The 23,251-nt window shown below is 41.9% G+C and overlaps 2 protein-coding genes across 2 annotated transcripts in view; one reads left to right on the top strand and one right to left on the bottom strand.

Annotated features, from left to right (window-relative positions):
• Nucleotides 1-5,897, bottom strand: part of pax5 (paired box 5) — a 51,655-nt gene extending 45,758 nt beyond the window's left edge. The window contains exon 1 of the mRNA XM_070856533.1: nt 5,572-5,897. Within this exon, the coding sequence (XP_070712634.1) occupies nt 5,572-5,617 (46 nt within the window). The 5' untranslated portion in view covers nt 5,618-5,897. The remainder of the gene's footprint in view (nt 1-5,571) is intronic.
• A 10,157-nt stretch (nt 5,898-16,054) lies between these two features.
• zcchc7 (zinc finger, CCHC domain containing 7) overlaps nt 16,055-23,251 on the top strand; it is a 50,906-nt gene continuing 43,709 nt past the window's right edge. The window contains exons 1-3 of the mRNA XM_070828225.1: nt 16,055-16,114; nt 19,559-20,146; nt 21,433-21,658. Of these exons, the coding sequence (XP_070684326.1) occupies nt 19,643-20,146; nt 21,433-21,658 (730 nt within the window). The 5' untranslated portion in view covers nt 16,055-16,114; nt 19,559-19,642. The remainder of the gene's footprint in view (nt 16,115-19,558; nt 20,147-21,432; nt 21,659-23,251) is intronic.

Below are 23,251 nucleotides of genomic sequence, written 5' to 3'. Positions count from 1 at the left end.
GAACCCTAACCTACACGCGCCGGCCAGCTGCCCGTCACTCACAGCGGATCCAGCCAATCACGACGCGAGCGCTGCCTCCACGTCACCGCCAACCCCTGATAGAGTCGGGCGGGGGAGCGCGCTGATTGGCTGCTGCGTATCCCGTGGGCCAATGACGCCCCGGTTGTATTGTGCGCCCACCAATGAGGAGGCTCGGCGGAGCGACGCAGGGCTCGGGGAGTAGATGATCATATGTTTAATTTCAATTAACGGGGTAAAAAACTTAATGCCTTTATACCCATTTGCGCTCAATTTATTCATGTCAATATTAAATGGCTAATTAATTGAGTATTACTAAAAATTAGGCATAGTTGCAGCAAGGATTTATAAATGAGGGAATGTTCAAGAACTGAAATAGTTACTGTCCATCTTTACAGGGGAAGAAAAACAGGTTAAAAAAAAAAAGAGCATATCAAGGCACAAAGCAGAAGTTATTGGGCCACAGTTTTGCAGGGAAGCACGTTTAAGTTAATATTTCCCTCAAAAACCTGTAACCACCTTTGCAGGCCTGCAGAAGTGAGAGCTGTCAAGTGATACGATAACAATTGGCCCCGCATTATTCCTCAGTTCCTTCATCACACTGTTATAAATCTTTAGCTTGGGGAGAGTTGCGAGAGAAAACATATGAAACATGCATTGCCACTCATTACCTAATTGATTGCGGATCCAAACGGATGTCGTTTTTTCTTTTTTCTGTTTTTAATGAAATGCAGTTGGCGAGCTCCGCATTTACACTCCAAACTGGAAAAAAAAAAAGAGGGGGATTCATTACATGTTCGTCCCACCTGATTTGAGAGGGCATATCTAAGCCTCGCCCCTGTAATATTAACCACACAAATAGCCTAAAGCATGAGCCAAATTAAAAAGTGTTATTTCCCTTCTTCCTGTTTCTAGACATTTAATCATTTCAGCTCCGCGGTGTTTACGCTGCACGCATAAACCCTTACATCAGACACATTAAGAGCTATGATCGTGCGATTCTTGCCTGGAAAACAGTGTCATTAAAGATACTACCTATAACAGCATTTAGTAAGCTGGTAATTACCCATGAGCAACATTAACAACAACAACAGCAGCGTGTTTTTTCCCTTGTTCTTCCTACTTTTCATGTTTATCCTCTAAAGACTTCCTGGTTTGATGTACCTCAAGGCAACGCGTCTGATCCTGAAAAGGTCAATGTATGAAATTATTGAGTTTATTTAATTTCTGATTTATTATTTGCAGATTTCTCGCTTTGAATCATTGGTTTGTAGCCTGCTGTCATAACGTGCCAACATAACGTGCACTCCTCCCCCCACAGACGAATAAACTGGAGTGTGCTCACACTCTTTGGTTGTCCCCATTAAGCCAAACACATTTCTTCCTATTTCGGTCATTGTTTTCTGTTTCAAACCGTGTCAGAAAGTGGAAGCTTGTATTGGGGGGGTTGGATGGATGGTGGGGGGTGAGATGAGGTGGGGGGTGAGTAGGGGGGGTTCTTTAGGTTTAGCTCTCTGATGGAGGCTTCTTTTTGGTGGGGCTGTTTGCAGGATGAACCACGAGGGGGCGTTCAACCTTGAGTAACACGCCCGTGCGCACACACACGCACACGCAAATATACAAGACGTACAGCAACTTTACCGTCAGCTCTTGAACTTAAGAGTCTAATGGGGGCCTGAAGTGAGCCAGTAAGCGGCGAGGCCTCCGCGGCAGCCCGTGAGTGCACAACATTTGATCAGTGGGTTTAAACACTTTCTGTAACCCAGATGTTCAGCACTAAGTGTGGTTTCATGATTCTTCATCGATTCCACAACCCTGCTCTTTAATCCACTGACAGTAAAATACACCCCGCAACATCCACACTAATCCTCATTCATATTTCACATCTCTTTACTGAGTATTCATGAATTAGGGCCTCATACGAATCTGACAGACAAACAAACCACATTGATTTTTGCTTCTTTTTTTTTGTGCTTTTTTTTTTTTTTTTTTTACAAAAGTGACGAAAAACAAACGGAGTTAAGAACCCGAAACTTAGACGTTTAGACCTGGAACATGCACTAAAGACCTGAGCCTGCAATTTTAGGCCACATGTGAACAAAAGCAGGAGGGTTTAGACAATAGCAGTGACCATGGGGGACACAGCTGCGAGAAAAATGCTCTGAAAAGTGGGAAATCTGGTTTTTTTATATGTGTTTTGTGATGTAGATTCTAAAATGTACGATTAATATTATTTTTGTATTTTCTTCATTTTTCAGATAAATAAATAATGAAATATTTTGGAGTATGGTGTTTGGCTCTGGAGGTTTCCAGACAGGGATATAAAAGCATAGCGTTATAATATTTTGCGTGGTTTTTGGGGGTTTTTTTTGGTTTTGGTTTCATTGTGCTCGTTCTCCCTCTGCAGCTTGAGTCTGTTTTTATTTATTGAGATATAGACACGAGCGCTTTTCTCCCCTCAGAAGTAAATTGCAGCCGTCGCCCTTGTCTCTCCGATTTGCAAATTAAATACATAAGCAATTAAAAATCCAAACACAATCAATCATGTATACAAATTGTTGTTGCTTTAGGGTTGAAAATTTGGAGAAAAGTTCCATCAGGGTAGGACGACTTTAATCCGGGGGTCCAAATCCATTACCATATTTCATTACCTTGGAAATGGGAGGATGGCAGGGAGGGAGGGAGGGAGGGAGGGAGGAGGAGGAGGAGGAGGAAGACGACGGTGTGTGTACTTTTTTTAAACATCAGTAAGAATGTGGTTGAGTTGTGATAATCATTTGGAGGCAAATTGGAGGCAGTGCTGTTGTTTAAGTGTTCCCTCTTTCTTTCCTTCCCTTCTTCTCCCTTCCCTCCATCCACCATGAAAGCTTCGGCTGTTTTGCTTTTTGCGCTCGTGCCTCCAAACGAAAAAGCAATGAAAAATTAATAGCGCATGTTAACTCCACCAGCTCGTTTATTACACGCCCGCTGACTGTAAACATAATGAGAAAGCTCCCGTATCTCTTCTTAAGTTTTCATTTGCTCATAAAATATAAAAGTCATAACTAATAAATAAAATATATGGACTGGATGGAGAGTGAACCGTCTCGGACTTCCCGAGGTGGAACTCGACTGTGTGCCGAGCAGGTAAATCCCTCTCGCTGCTTCTCCCACTCTCAGGCCTCATCAAATGGACCCATTTGTAATCATGATAACGCAGGTAAAAGCCAGTCCGTCATCTGTCAGATGGAGTTCAAGGCCCTGCTGGCCGTGATATCAGACCTCGTGTCATGACGGGGCACTTGAGGTCAAAGCGAAAGTAGGCCATGTGAGGTCATCTCTCCTTCTTTCTCTCCCTCCCTCCCTCCCTCTCTCCACTCCTCCTGTCCTCAGCCCTCCATCTCTCTCCGTCGTGGCTTTTCTTCATTTCCATTGTGCACAGATCAGACACCTTATTTGGCCTTTACCTCACACAGACTCTAATGCCTGTTTGTTTACGTGCAGAATCAAAATATTCTTTATGAAAAAAATACCCAACCTATGAAGCTGTGATATTCAGGAGGTCTGATGCTCTGGTTTGGTGCCGGTTGGTCATGAAGCTGCAGAGATTTCTACACTTAAAGGTTGGTTGAAGGTGACACAGTAATATGTGGACCAAAGCTGGACCCAAAATGGTGTTTCTCACTGAGAATCTAACCATAGCAGCCCCAGAGAACCCGAGTCTATATATGTGCTGTGTTATTCTTCTAATAGAGAGGGCAAAGATGGCGCATTTCTTTGAGGTAATGTATTAAAACCATAGGAGTGCCATGGTTCAAATATTTCTATGAGACCAAAACAAATAAGTGGGCTGTGTCTAATTTTCCTCATTAGTAAAATAATAATTTACCGTCAACCGCTGCCCCACTTGTCGCCAGACAGGGACTGAAATGGCGGCCTATACGCACTTTTACGCACGACCAACCAACAGGGCGGGGAGAGAGAGAGCCTCATTAGAACCACGTTGATTCTCAGAGACTCTCCTTTGTACCCCAAGCACGTATGTTAAAGTGAGAGGAAATGGAGAGGCTGTAGGTACAGGCCCTGGGCCCTAAAGACTTTACACGCCAACAGGGGAGGGCCTCCTTTAAACTCTGATTTCCTCAGTGGTTAAAAGGTTATTATCCAATTGCTACAAATCCCATTGCTTTCACCGTTTATCAGGGGTAGAGCCCTCTCCACAAAAGCTTGCAAAGGGGGCATTATTTGTCTTCTAGAGCACAGGCATTCTTTGATGCCATAGAAAGCTGGACACAAGTTCGTGTATTTCTATTGTGAGACAACGTGTCGAAACAGGAACACACAAAATTGTGATGTTATGAACTTAAAAATTCCGTTTGCTCCCCAGTAAAAATGCTGTTCTATAATTGTCTTAAACAAATACTCATGCATGCATTAGGCCCACCATATTCTTAGCAACAGGCAGCAGGAGAATCATTACAGCAGATTTTGCTTGTCTGGAGAAAAGCATTTCCACGAAGCACATTACCCCTTCACAGAGGATCACCTGCCCACCGATTCTTAATGACAAACGACGTTTTATCAATGCAGACACAGCGGGCAGCATTATGAAATGATGTGATATCCATTGGGTGCCATAACAAGGTCGATGGCCTGATCCATTGCTGTACCCGACCCCGCTGTTTTATGAATAGGCCTATAGGAGATGAACCTGTTGAATTAAGTAATGGAGACATGCAGACAACAGTCATGGTCAGACTCCTTCACAGCGGCCTGCAACTTTAACTTCTGGTCCACAAAACAAGAAATTAAGAGCTCGTCACCTCTCATGATCACAGTCCTCATGAAACACGTTCAAAAGCTGCATTCAGTAAATGTGTGTTGTTGTTTTTTTTAAATGTGTGTGAGGAGTTGTTTACTCCTGCATGCCTGTGCCACACAAACACACACCATCACAGTCTTACGCAAACCCACGGTGTGTTTTATTTTATCGAGGCTATCAGTGAATCTCACCTCTCAGGTGATGCTGAGACCAACACGTGGAGCTGACCTGACGCAGAATGTGGTACCAACCCAAACCAACAAGTTCAGCCACTTTTTTGTACTTCTGCACAGCCAAAAAATATAAATTTAAGAGTAATGATGACAGAAATCCCTTACTGATACCAAAGTCATATGACAAAATATAAACCCCAAAGTACAAAAAAAATTTTTTTTTTTTTTTTTTAAGACAGCAAAAAGTTTCCAGCTAATCATCCCATCTCCATACGTTTCATCACCGCTCCACAAAAAGTCTCACAACTTGAGATCAAACATTTTGATTTAGGCTACTGGGCTAAAAGAAGTCAAGGCTCCAGCTGATCACAGTTTTCTTCATACACGACGACAGCAGAAAACTTTGCAATACTTCTGATAACTCCAAAACAAGCATTTCAAATAACTCCCATAAAACAACCAACTTCTATTATAAAGTTTCACATGGTAAAAGGAGAGAGAAACTATAACAACAGCAACATTTGTTTCACAAGTTCAACTCTTCATAAAAGTGACATTTAAGCTCCGTTGCGACCCTACCTGCTCTCCCCAGCCGCAGTGCAGGACTCTTGGGCCCCTGGTCCATGTTAGCCGGTTAGAACAGGGGGAGGCGATGAAGGGGAAAAAAGGGGAAAGAACAAAAACTTTTTTCCAGTGTCCCCCTCTCCCTCTCCCTCTCCCTCTCTTCTCCTCTCTCCTCTCTCTCTCTCTCACTCCCTCCCTCCCTCTCTCTCTCTCTCTCTCTCTCTCTCTCTCTCTCTCTCTCTGGCACTGTTTTCTCCTCTCCCTCTCTCTTTTTTTTTTCTTTCGTCCTACAGTACTTTTGGGGCGAGTTGTAGGTTGAAATAATTCGACCCTTCCGCTCCCTATTGCACTCCCTGCAAGTGCTCAGTCAGCTGCAACTAAACGCTTTAGGTGGAAAAAAGGCTTCGGGGGGAAGCGTGAAATGATCAGGCCGAGTAAAAGAGCCGCTCTCTCAATGTGCGCTCATGTCCTGTCCTTTTCCTGCACGAGCTTACACACACATACACACACATATGCACACACACACACACACACACACACACACACACACACACACACACACACACACAAATGCAACGCGCGTACACGCTCACGCACACCCACGCGTACACACACAGCACACAACCTCCACCCTTCCCTGCAGGGCCGCGCCCCCCTCACTCGCATCTGTTACCAAGTTCCACTTTACTAAACTTTCCCGCCCCCGCCCCACTTTTTCTCCCCCTTCTCTCTGTCGTCCTCTTACTCGAACATAAAAGAGGGGGAGACTCTCTTTTATGTTAGATTCATTTCCTCTGGGACTCACGATAGCTATGTAGGCAGGAAACATTAAATTATGCGCGTTATGCCCGTGCAGGTTTTACTCTGTTTTGACTGGCGTATCAGCGAGAGAAAGTTGGTTCTTGAGTGCGTTTATGTCCGGCGTCCTTCCAGCAGCTTACAAACGAAGCGCTTACGAGAGTTTCTCCAAACTTGCCTCCTCCTCTGCCGGTATACACCTGTTACGCACGGCGCTCTTTACGCGTTACGCACGGACTGGATGACTGTGGAGCAGGTGCAATACACAGGTCTACAACTTCAGCCTCATCGCTCTGCTGTTGGGGAGTGCAGTCTCTCTCCCCCCCCCCTGCACGCACTGTGTGCAAAGTGTTTGTTACACAGCGGATAGTTCCGGTCCTCGCCTCTGATTGTTCGCAGACACACACCTGTGATCGTTTAATTTAAATATTAATTTGCTAACTGAAATTCCCCACTCATACTGATACCCGCTGCTTTGGTTGGTTCTCATCGAGAACTTTATTCTCTGGCGGAACAATGACATTCAAGATTTCCTGCACATGTGCGCTCTCTTTGGCTCTTCCGCTTTATTAATGCAAACATCCACTGAAAACACAGTTTTTACAATCCCAGACCGGATCAGAGGGTTTTACTCCACTTACGTATAGTCCACCAGCTCTGTGTGACACAGGGCATCTTTTGGCTTAGTGTTAGTCTGAAATTAAGACAGGATAGCCCCTAAAAACAGAACAGAACAAGACTAAACAAAAAATAAGCTATCCAAAAAACAAAAAAAACTTTTTTTGTTTTGTTTGTTGCACATCCTAGTTAAAGACAAAAGCTGAAGGTTAAATGAAAAGCGGAAGTGTGTGTTTGTAGGAGACATGACAACATTATAACTAAAGGGCAGGCTGGAGTTTCAGCCGGAAGTAGGTCTCCTTGACAAATATTACAACAAAAATACATTTGCTGTCCTGTTTTTTTTATTTATGTATTTTTTTTTAGAGAGATTCAGCGTCACAAAATATATCAACACGCCAGGTGACAATATGTGAAAAAGACAATGTGATTCATCCAACTGCAGAGTCAGAGTGAAGAGAGTGAGTGTTGACATGAAGGCCGCTTTCCTTCACCTCAGTCTGTCATTTCTCTTCTGCCACATTTCACCACAAATGACCCCCCACCCCCCCCCCAAAAAAAATAAAAAAATTAAAGGATATATGTGCCCTCTCTCCGCTTTGTCCTTTCGTTCCTGTCCTCCAGACAGCTGCAGGTCTCAGGGTTCACGCGCAGCCCCGAGACAATTGAGTGCGGAACAAAGCGCAGACAGAGACCCATTTTGCTCTGCTTGTCGCCTCGCGCTGCAACACTACGACCCTGACCTTCGGCTCGCGCCCACAACAGCAAAACATAAATACTAATGTTTTCATGTCAATGCGGGAAACAACAACAACAACAACAAAAAAAGAGGAGGTTCTGCTCTGACCTTCAGGCAGAGAAACAGCAGATCAATGATGTTATGACTGTTATCAGGAAAATAAGAAATCCTGCTTTTGGCTTCCAGCAGATGATGATGTTCAGGAGTTAAACAGACATTAGTGGGAAAATCTACAGTGGATTAATATCTACTGTTTTTTTTCTTTTTCTTTTTTTTTTTTTACAAAACATATATTTAATCATATTTCTTAGTTTTGACCTGCTGTCGTCACTTGTGATAGTGTTGAATATAATGGTTACACTGATGGAGGGCCACTGATTCACATCTATGCGCTGACCACAGAGTTACAACATAGTTTCTGCCCTCTTGCCCTCAGGGAGAGAAGATCTTCAACCCCTCGGCAGACTTGCCTCGCCCTTATCTGTTCACAGGCCCAAAAGTGGAATCTGCATGCATGGTCCATGGCAGCGGATTATTCAGTGCATTTTCTAAACGTGAGAGCTCGCAGAAAAGACTGTACAATTATCTGCTATTGAGCTATTTGAAGACACCCGGTTTTTGTTTTTTAAAAATTGATTGATTTTGCCAAGCTAGGCAATGTGGGGAAATTAGGAACAGGAAGCCTGAGAAGACATTAAAAATTAAATATCTAATGGTTAGAATTAACACAATTTGAGGACAATAAGATTAATAAAGTCTGTTTTCACTGAGCTTTAACTTGATAATAAATATTCTCTGAGGTGTAAATGTGAATATTAGAGATGTTTTTTTTCCGCGTTAACAACATTAAATTTAGAATTTCTAACTCTGTAAAAAGGCTTATTATTGTCATTATTTAAAAGAGATGCAAAATAAAGTCATCATGTCACATTACACATTTTATGTTTAAAATAACAAAGTAGAATTTCATACAGGCAGCCTGTTAGTTTCCCCTTTTGAGGGATTATAGTCCCAATTATGTTTAGACTGTGTGAAATACTTTGCCCCCTGCAGCAGTGTCTTCACATATTTTTTAATATCTAGTTATATCTGCTTTTATTATTTGGTGCTTTGAGTAGTTTTTCATCAGCCTGAGTGAGGTGTCGCTCCACATTTGGTTTGCCTACAGGATCTCCTCAAAGAATTCGCCATAGTTTCGATATTAATCATCGCTTGTTTGTTTTTCATCCCCGCGCTAATTAATGTCGGCTAATTAATATGAGGGGGTGTAGTTGGATCGGTGACCCGAGCTCTGACCGAGCGGAACCGGAAAGAATCGCATTAAAGCGCGAGACAGAAGAACTAAAGGGCCGATTAGAACAATAAGTAAACACGTAAACACAGGAGGAGACGCTCCGTGTCTCTGTGGGGCTTTTGGCTGTCACCACAGCGTTTAGACTTGGGGTAAACTACAGGGAAAGACACTTTACAGGCTTCACATCAGTGTGTGTGTGTGTGTGTGTGTGTGTGTGTGTGTGAGTGTGTGTGATGGAGAGAAACAATGATTTCAGCGTATTAATGAAGAATCACATCTGCATGAGCGGTCTGTGTGTTTCTGTAGCTCACAAACTGTCGTGGAAGAAATATTCAGAGTCTTTACTTGAGCAAAAGTAGCAATAATGTAAAAAAAAAAAAAAACTTTATTAGAGGAAAAAGTCCTGCCTTCAAATGTTTACTTGAAGATGAGTATGTCAAAATAAGTGTCAGCAAAAATATACTTAAATCATAAAAAAAAATAAGTGTATTCATTCAGAATGTTCCCTCTCGTTATGTTGTGTGTTATTTTCTTATGTCATTACAGCCCACTGGATGTCCTTATACCAGTATGGACATTATATTATGCATTAACATGTAAGCAGCATTCAATGTGGCTGTCTCAAAGGGGATCGAACTTTAACTGCCTTATTTGGGTTGAGTCTTTGGTGCATAATGTGTCCTTTTTAGAAGCTCATGGGTTTTGTATGCGAACACTTCTTCTGCGAAGGAGCGTAAATGTAGTGGAGTAAAAAGTTCGCCTCTGAATAGCAGAAGTGATCGAGCTCAAGTAAAGCAACAGTACTTCAAAAGTGTACTTGAGTAATCTCCACTGCTCGTAAATACATTTACACAACTCATTTAGTCAATTAGTGTCCTTTCTTAGTAGATGTTAATTGTTAGATTTCACCTCGGGGACAACCACATTCACAGATTATGTTTGCACTTGTACTACAAAGCTGTTTGGGACTTGCTTGGATATTAATTTATTGTATCTATTTTGTGTAATTTACAGTAGCCCTGTTGTCCCTTACCCAAATTTTCCCATCGAGAAATGAAGGGAGACCGTGTGCATTTGCATATTCTACTACTCACTATTAGGTCTTCACCAATAATCTCAGGCTTTTTTTAACTGGTGTTTTGCTCTTTTGTTGATGTTCATTCTGTTTTGTAGTTCTCCTGTTTGCTGCTATCCTTTCTGCCCCATATTCTTTGCTATAAATGCTTTTATTTTGAAGCACTGTGTATATTTTGTGTTTTAACTTCTTGATTTACTCACTTAACTAACCAGAGTGTCCAGTTGAAGGTTTTAATGTTCCAAACTCTTATATTTGAAGCAGCTCACGCATCTCTTAAACAATACTCCTTTGGGTCATGCTATAATACCACTTCTTTAATCCACCTTTGTCTTACAATTCTGAATAATAAACCTTTACTAAAACAGTTTGAGAACTACTTGCCTCTGGTGCTCATGTGTTTGCCATCGCTTTCTCCTGAGCACTCAGCGCCGCAGTGCTGATTGAGCTTATATCCCTGGGATTTAATTCAGAGTGGCACTTCACTGTGGTGACACAGGCTTCCTTTTTGCAGCCATGGTGTTTGGGTGTTGCTGTGACTATAGAGGCTAGAAGGGGGCTTAAGGGCTGCAGGGCGGATTGAGAAATGGGGCACATTATTTGTCCATGAAACATTATGTGACACAACATGACACCAGGCCATTTGTATGTAAAGGTAAACATTTCAGCGTGACGATTCAACAAGAAAGGACAAGGCTCCTGTCAATGTGGTTTTATACTTGCAGCTGAGAAAGAGGTGTTGTGGCATCGTGTGGCTCTGTGTGTGTGTGTGTGTGTGTGTGTGTGTGTGTGTGTGTGTGTGTGTAAGTGTATAGAACTTCTGTTCACAAATTTAATCCCCATAGACACAAGTCACTTGGTCCGGTCTGAAAAGGTGTTGTCAGGCTTGTTCTCTTGTTCTAGTCTTTTCCTGCTGAAAGCCCTGACAGACTGTTGATCACAGAGCTTCACAAAAAGGTGTTTCTTGAAGTCTGTCTCTGTGTGTGTGTGTGTTTTGTGTGTGTGCGCACACATGCGCGTGCACGCAAGTGTGTTGGATGAGGAAAATGAATCACCTGCAGCGGTGATTCATTTAATATAAAAAGTGTGATTGTGAGACGCTCCCACCAAAGACCTACAGCAGAGGTTTTAAGCACCAGTCTAAAAATCTACTGACCACAAAAAAATAATAATCAGAACGGAGGCGTCCTGGTTTGTTTCAGCTCGAAGACAATAAATGAAGTAATATCTACGTGTGGATCCTCATCACCTTAATGTGGAGACAAGATAAGAGCAGTTCAAGAGTGATTTTTCTTCCTCCCAAAAGCATTTAGTTAGAAGGAGGTTTGGGTGATGATATACAGCATATACCATCAGACAATATAAACTTTTCAACCGTAAAGCCATTGTGGGCAGCATTGCAAATCAGTGGGCAGGACTGTTCAATGGAAATATTGGATTTTTATAAGATTTTTGCATTGTTGTGATGCAGCACTTTGATTTGTTGGGTGTTTAATTAGGTGGATAACATAGAATAATCAGACACATCTGTTTTTTAATCCATGAAAATCTTAATTAATTTTTCATGTATCAATATTGTGATATGAAAATAGATATACTATAATTTAACATTTTACCTTTATCTCCAACCCCTAATGTGAAGTATTTCAGAGCATGATTTATCCAGTATTTCACAAGATTTAAGAAAAGAAAGAAAAATAATTTTGTGTTATTATTTATTAATCAGTGACCCTTTTGGCACCCCTTGAGGGATTCTGAAGATCCCCAGGTTCCCGTCAGCTCAGTGCCATACTCACAACTATCTAATAAATGCAAAAATGGATGGACAACATGTGAATCCTACTTTTTTCTAGCATTGTTTGATGAGTCGTTGTCAAAGCTAAAGGCGTCGAAGGTGGGGTCAGTCCTTGGGGGTGAGCAATGTTACGTCTGGTTTGTCAGTGGACCCACTAAAACTTTAATGTGACAGAGAAATATTCTGTTACGTGACCCACAATTTCAGGCTTTGCCCGTGACAAGTCGTCATTCCCCTACGGCTGTGTTTTATCATTTGTTTCTTCCTGCATGTGAGCTTTGCCACTGATTAGTACATGCTCTACTTGGCATATTAACTCCAGAATCTACTGAATCTCTCTAATACACCATCAGTTTCTTATCCAGAAAAGCTATTTGAGTATGTGATACTAATGAAAATATAACACCTATGTTAATATGGTTGAAAAGACCAAACATTCACTGAAGTGATGCGACAGTCTGTGGAAGAGAAACTGTGGAGATGGGACTTCAGCTTCACAAACGCTGTACGAAACACTGCGGCACCGAGGGCCCCATATGGATCATGCATGGGAGCCATTTTTGTTCAGAAGCGGTGATCCAGGGCGAGTCTTTTTTTTTTTTTTAGAGGGAATTCCTCCTGCCTGGCTGCTTTGATACAGGCTGGCTGGCTGTATTTACATACATACAGTAACAAGGAAGCCTGCACCAGCAGCAGAAAAGGAAGCAGATTTGTTTTCAACTGAATTCACGTTACAGAACTGAAACAAGCTCATGCAACCAGTTACGGTTGGAATCGACATCTGAGCAGGTGCTAGACGTGTCTTTCAGTCGCCTTACAAAATATATTTGTAGGGCTGCTACTAACTGATATTTTTTGATAAATCTAGTGACTATTTTCTCAGTTAATCAATTATTTGGTGCGCAGAGTGTCTACAAACAGCAAAAAGAAAGAAAAGAAAGAAAACAAACGGCCATCACATGTTCCCAGAGCATGTGAAGACATCTTAAAATTTCTTTTTTTTATAACATTTCAAAATATTTAGATTGCCATCACAGAAGACAAAAAAGGCCAGAATATATTCATGTTTTAGAAGATGAAACCAGTTAATTCTTGTCATTTTATCTTAAACAATTAATCGATTATCAAAGTAGAGGCCAATTCATTTTCTGTTGCTCAGCTGATCAGTGGACTTTCAGCTGTTCTTATTACCTAAACAGCAAAATGTCTTTGTGACTTTTTAGTTCAGTTTCTGCAAAATCCTCTCACAAGTGCGTCATCACACTGACTAAATCCAAGCCATAGCAGTCTTGAGGACATAGTTGGAGCATTTTAGCTTTCAAACAAGTACTTTTGCACACAAATGACCATCGTTTGCAGAATATTGCCAATACACTAGAGCGGCTGACCAGAATCCTGTTTTGATAAACCACTCCATTGAAAGTGTTGGCTGCAGCATCTGACGCCAAATGAAAGTAGGAGCCGCCATGGCACATACAAACACCATCGAATGAGAGCAATGACATGCTTCTTTTAACTCCTTCTCCTCAATAAAGATCATTCATCAGGCAGAACCATCCCTCTGGAATGTGTGATTGGAAATCAGGGGACTTTAAATCCCTGTCCAGGATGCTCCATCCATCTTCAACACACCAGTGGGCTGGACGCTCAGAGATGAACCGCTGAACCAGATGCCTCCATTCAGCTGGTCTCCTCTACCTTTTTTGAAATAATAATAGTAAATACCGTCAAATGCATGGAACCCAAAATCAGGCAGCCACATCACAATTTCATTGAGGCAGTGAGGCATCCCGAACCTGCATCCAATTTAGAGAGATACGGGGAGCAGAGGAGGCAGAGGGCCCCCATATGCACCTCCCAAAAACAAAACAGATGCAGGATACAAATACTAAGTGTGTGTGTGTGTGTGTGTGTGTGTGTGGAATGTATACATTGGCTAAAAGAAGTGATAGTGTTGAGACATGAGGTGCAGCCTAACCTTTGGAAGGAAACAATCCAACTCTGTGATGGCCTTTCCTCTATTGACACGCATGGAGAAACCTCTGGAATCAGATGGCATTCACCCTCTGATTCCCAATCATATTGCCATTCGCTCACTATCATTATGATGGTGACGCCTATAGTTGGATATACAGTTCACAATTATTCTCATGATATTGTAGGGGGAAAGATGGATGTTAATGTTACACAGTCTGGATGAGAGCCAGGATGGCATATTTCTGCTGTATTCTACGTGTTATAAATATGACTGATGGCGATAGCCAGTCTGTTGAATTACATTTACATATAGATTTACATTCCCATCAACATGTAATAATAGCACAGGCCTGAAGGTCCGTACAAGTCACTCAGACATGCATGCACACACCCAATGTGCACACGCACATATTCTGACATTTCATTGCTAATATTTGTGCCTTATTGAGGAAGGTGAAAACGCCCAGCATCCATCAGCCTGACAATAGTCCATGCAGTGAAAAACAGTGTAGGGACCCACCGAATCTTTTGTTTGCACTAAGAGATATGATGCTTTAGAAGTCAAGCAGCCCAGTTTTCAATTCCACATCAACTTTCATAATGACATTTTTCTATCTGAGAACATGTTTCACAATAATGTAGTCTCAGGGTATTCTCCGAGCTCATAGAGCTTGTGCAGACATAATCTGATAATATTTTGCATTACAGTAGAGTTCAACAGCCACTGTGTTGTTTTCATCACCAATTTTTTACAAGTGTTTGTGGGCATTTCATTAGTCAGTATCCCCAAACCCCTTGGCCACCAGGACACTCCAAATCTGTAATTTTAATGTTCTGGTCCAACAGGATTTATTTTTGTTTTGTTAGACCTAAACCAAGATTTCATATTGTGATTTATAAGAGGTGAGCCTAAAGGTTGAAAAGAATTCCTTAAGATTATCTAACAAGCAAATAAACAAAACTCTAAGAAAACAGCAGGGGAAAAAATGGAGATCCTAATATAAATTTTCACAAAGAAAATATATCTTTTCTGCCCCTAAATCTTCTTATGAACCCCTCAACTTATGATCTGGTCTAAACAAATAAGCCCAAATGAATTTCTCGACTTAAAAGATATGGGCATTTCATGGTATCATGGTGAGGATAATACCCTTGCAATGACACTGCTTGGTAATTGTACACTTTTAGAGGAGTCTCACAGCAGCGCTACACTGTTTTTATAATATTGGGATATAAATGATTATTATAATACGATTACAATCTCAATAGTATACCAAACCAAAACTAGAAGTACAAGCAGTGTGTTGAAAAACTGTAAGTCCCTTTAGCAATATAATACATCATAAAAAATTGGCTTAAAGTTTTGGGATTTGAGTACGCTTAAGTGCAGTTCATCTTCTATAGCCAGGCATGGACATAACGTTTTTTAGTCAGGTGATCAGGAGAATTTTTTCTTTTGTACTCACTCCATACATAGTTTGGTTTTAATAAACTAAATCTTCTGCTCTGTCCTCCTCAGTGTCCCCCTGACTGTCTTCTGCCTCATCTTCCTGCATGGTAAATGACTCGGACTAACCGCCTCCATCCACAGGTCAACAGCTCACGTTTGGTCAAGTCTCTCTCTGTTCATCTTTGACAGGTAAATGTGACTGAGGGACGAGTGTGTGACACAAGATCTGTTCTTGGTTTTTAACTGACACTTACATATTATGAGTTTTAAAGGTCTTAGGTTTTGTCTGGCCACCATCGGTCATGACAGTCTCCAGTACTTTCACAAATATCCACTAGTGGAATTGAATCTGGTAAGTTTAAGTTGGCCTACTGTACCTAAATACTAGTTTGGCATACTTGTACATCCATTCTTTATTTGTATGTATACTGCACAACAGATCAGAGGGAAAAGTTGTTCTTTTTGCTTTATTCCATTTATTTGAAACTTGCAGTTACTAATTGCATGAAAAAATGTGGCATGATTTTATGATATTTTGAGGAATAATAATTCATCCATTAGTTTAGTATCTAAAATTGGCTCCATGTTGATGAACAACAGTATCAAAATGTTGTTGCATGTATATGTCAGTGATGACAAAGAACATTGTACCGATAATAGCCTACTCACATTCATACAGTGCGCAGTGAAACGTTTCGGTCGGCCAACCTATTTTCCCCGGACAAACCCGGAAGTTGTTTGTCTGTCTCCCTCTGGCTGGAAGCTGGAGAGCAGCTCCGACTCCTGTAACCGCCTCAGTTTGTTGGATAAGGGTGAGCCAATGCTTAATGACATTGAATATTGAACACAGTGCAGTTGTAGCTTTGAGTTGGGTGACTCTGTTCCCATGTTTTTATTTTCTTTCCTGCGTTTTTGTGGCTGGAGTGCCCCATTGTTTACATCCGACCGGCCGACCGCTCTGGTGCATATAAACACGTGGACAGACAGGGGAGACACATGCTAACCAGGAACTGTTCACATGTGGAACAAACTCGAGATAATCTCTGCTCAGCGACAGCTTTTTCAGTGCTTCTGTGTTTTGGGGCCAGTTACGTGTTTGTCACTTAAACTAAGCTACTAGTAGCTTCACACAGAGCTAACTTAGTCCTCAATATACCTGCTAAATGCTCGTTAGCATTTAGCTAGCCGGGCTACCATCAGTCTGTCTACAGTCAGAGTGCATATTGACTTATTAAACCCAGCTTTCTGCTGTTGTGTTCGTTATTGTAGAGTCACAGGACCTCATCCTGTCACTCTACTCTGTGTGTTTTCCCCGAAAAATCAAATACCATGGCAACCCAGCAGCTTCAGATCATCAGTTCATCCGTTTGTTTTCCCCCAGTACTTCCTCTAAAATGTCTCTTTTGAAGGGGAGACATAAATGCACTGACTGAACACCAGTGGTGATTTTAACAACAAACTGAACACACAGACTTGACCAACTATTCAAATAGTCGTTGAAGAAGTATTCAGGTCCATAACTCAAGGAAAAGCAGCAACACTACTCTTTAAAATCTAATCACATACATGTATATGGCAAGTAAAATGCACCAAAAATTACAAGTTGTGACAACTATTTCTTTTCATTATCAAAAGAAAATGTATTCGTAATGCTCTTGCTGTATTATCGGGCTACGGTTAGAGGATTATTATTCAAGTAGTGATATATTATGTTGTTGGCTGAAGTTGAGCTAATTTTCAGCTGCTTTATTAACTTTTGGATATTAGGATCTATTACAATCTATCATATTTTAAAATAAGATTTTTTTTATGTTAACTCTTAAACTACAAAGCAACTTGTAACTATAGCAGTGAAATAAATGTAGTGGAGTAAAAAATTTCCCTCTGAAACACAGTGGAATAGGAGCATAAAGTAGGATAAGATTGAAATTCTCAAGTAAAGTACCTCAGATGTTGTTCTTTAAGGGCCGACACACACACACACACACATGCAATGGGTATTTGTGTTTAGGTATTCTAGTTGAGTAGACCTTTGTGTGAGTAGTTTGTGTTGATATTGGGCAGAGTTGTGATTTGAATTTTGTGAAGCCACTAAACTCGATGTACACATAGGCTTTTATCACAGCTGACATTTCGACCTGTGCCAAGGTGCAATCGCCTTACACTTCTAACCTACAAATACTCTCTCCATCTCCCATTCTCTTCCACTGAATCCTGAATGTCAGACAAATTCAAGCATGACTTTCCTGTGACTTTCAGTGCGATCTTCTGCAGACTCACAGGTCAGGGTTCACCTTTGAACCCTGACGTGCCCAATTTGCTGATAGTCATTAGCGATCCATTTTTATAACCCAAGTCAGAATCGTGGCATCACGTCCTTTTTCTGAGCTTACTGCTTGTCAGTGTTGTTGAATGAAAAGCTGATGTGGTTGAACCTTTAGTAGGAAAAGCACAGCAGGGCTGAATGGTATGAGAAAAATCTTATTGTAGTCATTTTGACTGATATTGCTTTTGCTGATTATGAGTGATAATTGTAGTGTGACTGGTAATGTAATGGTATTCATTTTCCCTGAAAAAATTATAAAAAGAATGATGATCTGATTTTTGATGGGGTCTTTTCTGTTATGTCTGGATAATATGAATTGTAGGCCAGAGCATCTCTTTAGCACGTCAATGTTTCTTTTATTATGTCATGAAACATTTCACCAGCTCCTGCGATTTGCATATCACTTGGCCATATTGTGATTTCAGTAATATTGTGATCAATTATTCAGCCCTAAAGCATTGGTGTTACTAATAACATTAATGATGGCTCTGACTTATTGAAGTGGCCCAGTAAGCCCCAATTGTGAGCCAGCATGAACAATACCAGGACTCTGAAACTGAAGCAGCGAAATGGAATTCAGCCATCATTAACGTTAGGACTTACACTGGTGCCTTTCGTACCGTGACGTGTCAAAATGTTTCCTTTGAAAAAGGCCTCATAGGTGGCTTTGCCCCACCTTAACAGATGCAACAACGCTAACAGGAGAGTCAGAAAGATGCCGATCAAGTACTGTCTGTATATACTCACACAGTCCTGAGCAGGGCTTTAATTGGGCAGATTAAGTGAACACACCTGTGCTGGTGAACCACGACTGTGCCGGGGCTTTAAGTATTTTACATTCCACCACTGTAAAACACAGTCTGTCATTTGTCGGTCTCTGTGCACTGCTAAACTTCAGAACTGTCGCTCTCCCTCACCAGCCGGGAAGACTCTTCTTTCTGTCCCTTTAATCCCCGGCGGCCGGCTTGTGACCGTGTAGCGTGGTGTCTCTGCAGTGTGTGCGGTCTGGGAGCCAATCATCTCCAGCCATCATGGCACAGACACGCAGGACTGGACAGAGCAATGGGCCAGTGCCCCTTCTCTGTCCTCTCTGTATGTGTGTGTGACAGAGAGAGAGAGTTCAAGAGACTGAGATTAGGAAAATTTACAGCATAGTGTGTGTTTTACAGAGTGTAGTAAGAAGATAATTTCACAGTTTCTAAACATAATCGGTTAAAGTGGGCCTCAGATTATGTCTTTTTAAAGTTTTTGTTGACATCATCACCTAACAGGTGATAACTCTGGATCTAAGATGTTTCTTTGCACTGAAGCTCTGATAATAAAACAGTCCACAGGTAAAAACAAACGAGTGCAGCTGATCCCTGCACTCCTGCCGGCTTTGTTAACAAGCCCTTATGGATTTCAGAACGAGACCAAAGCCTTTGCCCTTCTGCAATTGATGCTGGTCTGTGTTCACTCATTCCTCTGTGCTGTAGAGTAGTTTAATAGTATAGCAGTTAACTGCATTTTCGTATGATGGATAGTTTAGAGAGGAAAACAATTCACAAATAGTCCTGGTTAATACATAGCAATTGGATATCCTGAAGTGGTATTGATGGATTGGGCATGAGCCAGATGTGACAGATCCATGTTAAATTCATTGTGTGAGTGTTTTATTAATTAGATGTACTTATATGTTAGACTTTTTGAAAAATGAAAAACAACACTGGTATTGGATTAATGCTTGTTTATTTAATCAGTTGGCCTTTGAGTGTTGGTATCATTATTAATATTAGCCAATTAGGTGGCTAATATACATGACATTATTTACATTATTAATACATTATTACACATTGCTCATTCATTATTACTTTGGAATGTAATATGATAATTTGGTCACTGCGATGACTATAATTACTCATCCTGGTTTTGTGTATTTTTCTCCCTTCAGTTGGCTTCTGCCACTGAGCTCACCATCTCCGCAGGTGTGAGTGTTGGTGAGGTGTGTGCATGTGTGTGAGTGTGTTTTGGGGTGATGTACTGTGTGTACCAGGATCGGGAGGAGTTGGAAGATGAGCTCTATCAAGAGGATGGAGGCAACTCTGACAGCTCGGAGGCCAACAGCGAGCTGGAGTTCCACCTCTACAGTCAGCTCCACTACTCCTCTAATGCTGGGGACGTGGAGGAGCAGACGGGCGAAGGAAGGGAGGCCGAGAACCAGGACGGCCAGCAGCTTAAGGTGCCTGAGATAACAGATGCTGAAGCTGATGGAGAAAGTAGGCCTCCCTCGCCTCGTATCAGCAAGTCACTGCAACACGCGAAGAAGAAAGCTGAGGCGTGTGATAAACAGAAGAAAGGGAAAAGTATCCCCAAAGGTCAGAGGTCATCATCATCACTTTTTGAGGAGGTCATCGTGATCGACTCCAGCCCCGACGTCATCTCCATCTCTGAGGATGACTCGACTGATGATGATGAAGGGGTCTGTGCCTTAAAGGGTCAACGCTTACAGCGGATGCAGACCTCCACCCCGGCCCAACAGGTAGAGAGGAAACAGATTCTGCTTGTGTAGAAGAAATAAATTGTTTGCTAAGCCTGATGCCCTTTAGTTACTCCTGCTAACCTATGAAGCTTTCCATTCACACACAGCTCATATGAAGTTTACATTAATAACAGCGGCAGATTTGTATAAAGCAAAGCAGTTCCCTTAGACAGTGGTAGACAAAAGCTATTCCTCATTTTTCGCTGGCAGCCGTCGATATCGTCTGTAATTATCTGTAATGACGACTCTGATTTTATCAGCTGTACCTAGCTAATAAAAACCTTGCAAATGTGGTCCTTAATATGTGCTTCATGGCTTACATGCATGAAGCTACATGATGGTCCATGTAGAGGACATGGAAATAATCAAACTGCATTGTTACAGCATAGCAGTGTTGTGCTGGTTAGTTCTTGTATTGTATGTTTAAGTTTTTTGAGTATGATCAGGAAGGAGTATGAAAAAAAAAAAAAGAAGGTCAGAGCGTTTCATCCTAAACTAACTCTGATTGCCTGCTCAGCGCACACAGACCACTTGTTTGTAGTTTCAAACAATCTGTCTTTGCTTTAAACGCTACAAGAGAGAAGGCCTTAAGTATGAGGACTGAAGAGGCCAACCCTCCAGCAACACTTGTAGTATAAGGAGCCCCTTTACTGTGGGACCAGTGTGGAGAATGAGGCATTACCAAGTGTAATGCTATCTCAGGTAACATCACTTGCTTGAGTATTAACGTCTGTAAATCCAAAAGAGCAGGACAGAGCTGCTAATGCCTAAACTCTCCCGCATCCAGGACCAGAAATACTACACCGTGGATGTGCTAGTTTAAGTTTAATGTAGCTGTAACCCCACAAACTAATGTAACTCTAGTTGGCAAGAAAGCATCAGAGATCTCCATCCTCGGCACTCATTTATCTTAAAGCAGTCTTTTGTAAAGACGGGTAGATGGTGTCAACCCATGTGTTTTTGACTACATGTTTCCCACTTGGGCCATCTTGTGTCATTTTGTATGACTGAGCTGCAGCGAGCTCTCAGGCATGTAGCAATGCAAGTAAATTACCTGCTGCTGTACCTTAAAGTTTAACTCTAGCTGATTGTTTTCTGAAATGCTGGCAATCAAGGAACAAGGTGATACTGTTTAACAAATACCTAACATGTTTATCAGAATTTAAGTGAAGAGAATTGCACTATTTTCTTTATTTTTCTTTCACCTTGATTTCATCGCTAGCATAGTGGTGCAACTGAAAACATTATATTGACATCTACAATATGGTTGTCGTTTGTTCATCCAGGTAACCCAGAAAAGGAAAAGGAGTTACGATGGGCCAGTGACTGTTGACTCCAGTAGCTCAGAATCTGATTCAGAGGAGTCTGAATCAAAGTCTGAGTCTGAGTCTGATTCTTCTGTTTCCTCTGATTCGGATGGTCTGGAGAACTGGATGATCCTGGGCCAAGGGAAGCAGGATGGAGACCAGTCCATCTCGCTCAACCTGGAGGGGGGGTCAGACAGCGAAGCAGGTGCGTCTTTGTTTTTGCATGTCCTCGTCTATGTAAGTGTGCTGTTTGTATTGGGCGAGTTGTGAATTGTTCAGACCTTTTGTGACACGTCTTTGTTCATTTGAGTGTGTGTGACCCGAAGAATGGAGGCAGTGAGTCATTTTGTATGGTCCAGCTCACTCAGAACACTTAACCTACCTGCAGCACATTGATAAGGAGCGGACACTGGGCTGCACTGTGAACAATCTGTGTGCATGCGTTTGTATATACATATGCAGCATCTGTGTCTGCATGTTTACGAATTTGTAAGCTCTTAGCATTCCTGGCACTGTCCGCCCAGCCGCTCGCTTCTCTGATGCATCTTTAAGTATGTTTGTGTGCATTATGTATTGATATGTGCGTGAGGGCTTGTGCGAGTGTGAATATTTGTGTTTAGAAAATATTCCAGTTCTAATCAGCATGCATGTGTACATACACACGCATACCAACAGTCATAACACTAATGCCAAAAACAAACAAACGGGGAGACAACGCAGGAGGAGAGGGAGGGGAGGTCGGGAGAGATGGGAGTAATCAAAAAATGAATAAAAATGTTCCCTGCAAATCTCTTCAGATCTACACATTATCTTAACCTGCAGCCTCAGCAACATCTCCAGCTCCTCTCCCGCTGCCCCCTCCTTCTCCCTCCTACCTAACGCTCTCCCATCTCATTCTTTTATCCTATTTTCTCACTATTGTGCTCTTTCTCTCTCTCTCCCTCTCTCTCTCTCCCACTCTCCTTGTCTCTGTGTCTCTCTCACCGTTTCTCCCTCATTTGAATTTCCCTGGGCTGATGTTTCTGCAAGAGTGCTCACTGCCTCCTCTACACACAACTGGGCTAAAGGAGGGGGTCTGGAGCTGGTGGGAAGGCTTGAGGTTTTGGCCTGGTTTTGGGAGGAAAGGAGGATTTTAGGTCTCTGTCTCTCTTTCCCTCCCTCCCTCTCTCTCTCCCTCTCCCTCTCTCTCTCTCTCTCTCTCTCTCTCTCTCTCTCTCTCTCTCTCTCTCTCTCTCTCTCTCTCTCTCTCTCGTCTGGCTTCTCTCTGTGATCTTTGGAGCTTGACCTCATGTCTGCACATGGGGGGCCATGGGTGTGGTGTGGAAGGGGCCTTAAAGTGGGAGGAATGGGGGAGGGTTTAGTCCAAAAAAAAAAAAAAAAGGAGCTGAAGGCAAAGAAATTTGAGGTACGAGCCTCTGTAGTCTTGAGCTGGGAGCTAATTCGATACTACATGGTAATTCTAAGCAGGGTTTTAGTATGTGTTGTGTTCCTCGGGGAAAGTGGCCAAATACGTTTTTCTTATTGTCATGAAAAGACCAAAAGAAATAGTGATATGGTCGTAATAGGTATTGCGTGGAAAGGCTAAGCCTGATTTATCTTATTCCTCTGTGCCATAGAGCTCCATTGTCATCCAAAAACTATTAAAAACACATCAATGTGCCACATTGTCGCACTGGGTGACATGTTCATTCATTATAATGAACATTGGTATCTCAGTCAGACCTGCTGCTGTAAACACTCACAGCACATCAAATGTGTATTAATCTGCAAGTGAAAATAGTTCCCAACAAATGAACTA

The sequence above is a fragment of the Pempheris klunzingeri genome, chromosome 3 (genome assembly GCF_042242105.1).
Source record: "Pempheris klunzingeri isolate RE-2024b chromosome 3, fPemKlu1.hap1, whole genome shotgun sequence".
NCBI lineage: Eukaryota > Metazoa > Chordata > Actinopteri > Acropomatiformes > Pempheridae > Pempheris > Pempheris klunzingeri.
Note: the sequence above shows the minus strand (reverse complement) of the source record. Positions and strands in the feature narration are given on the sequence as shown.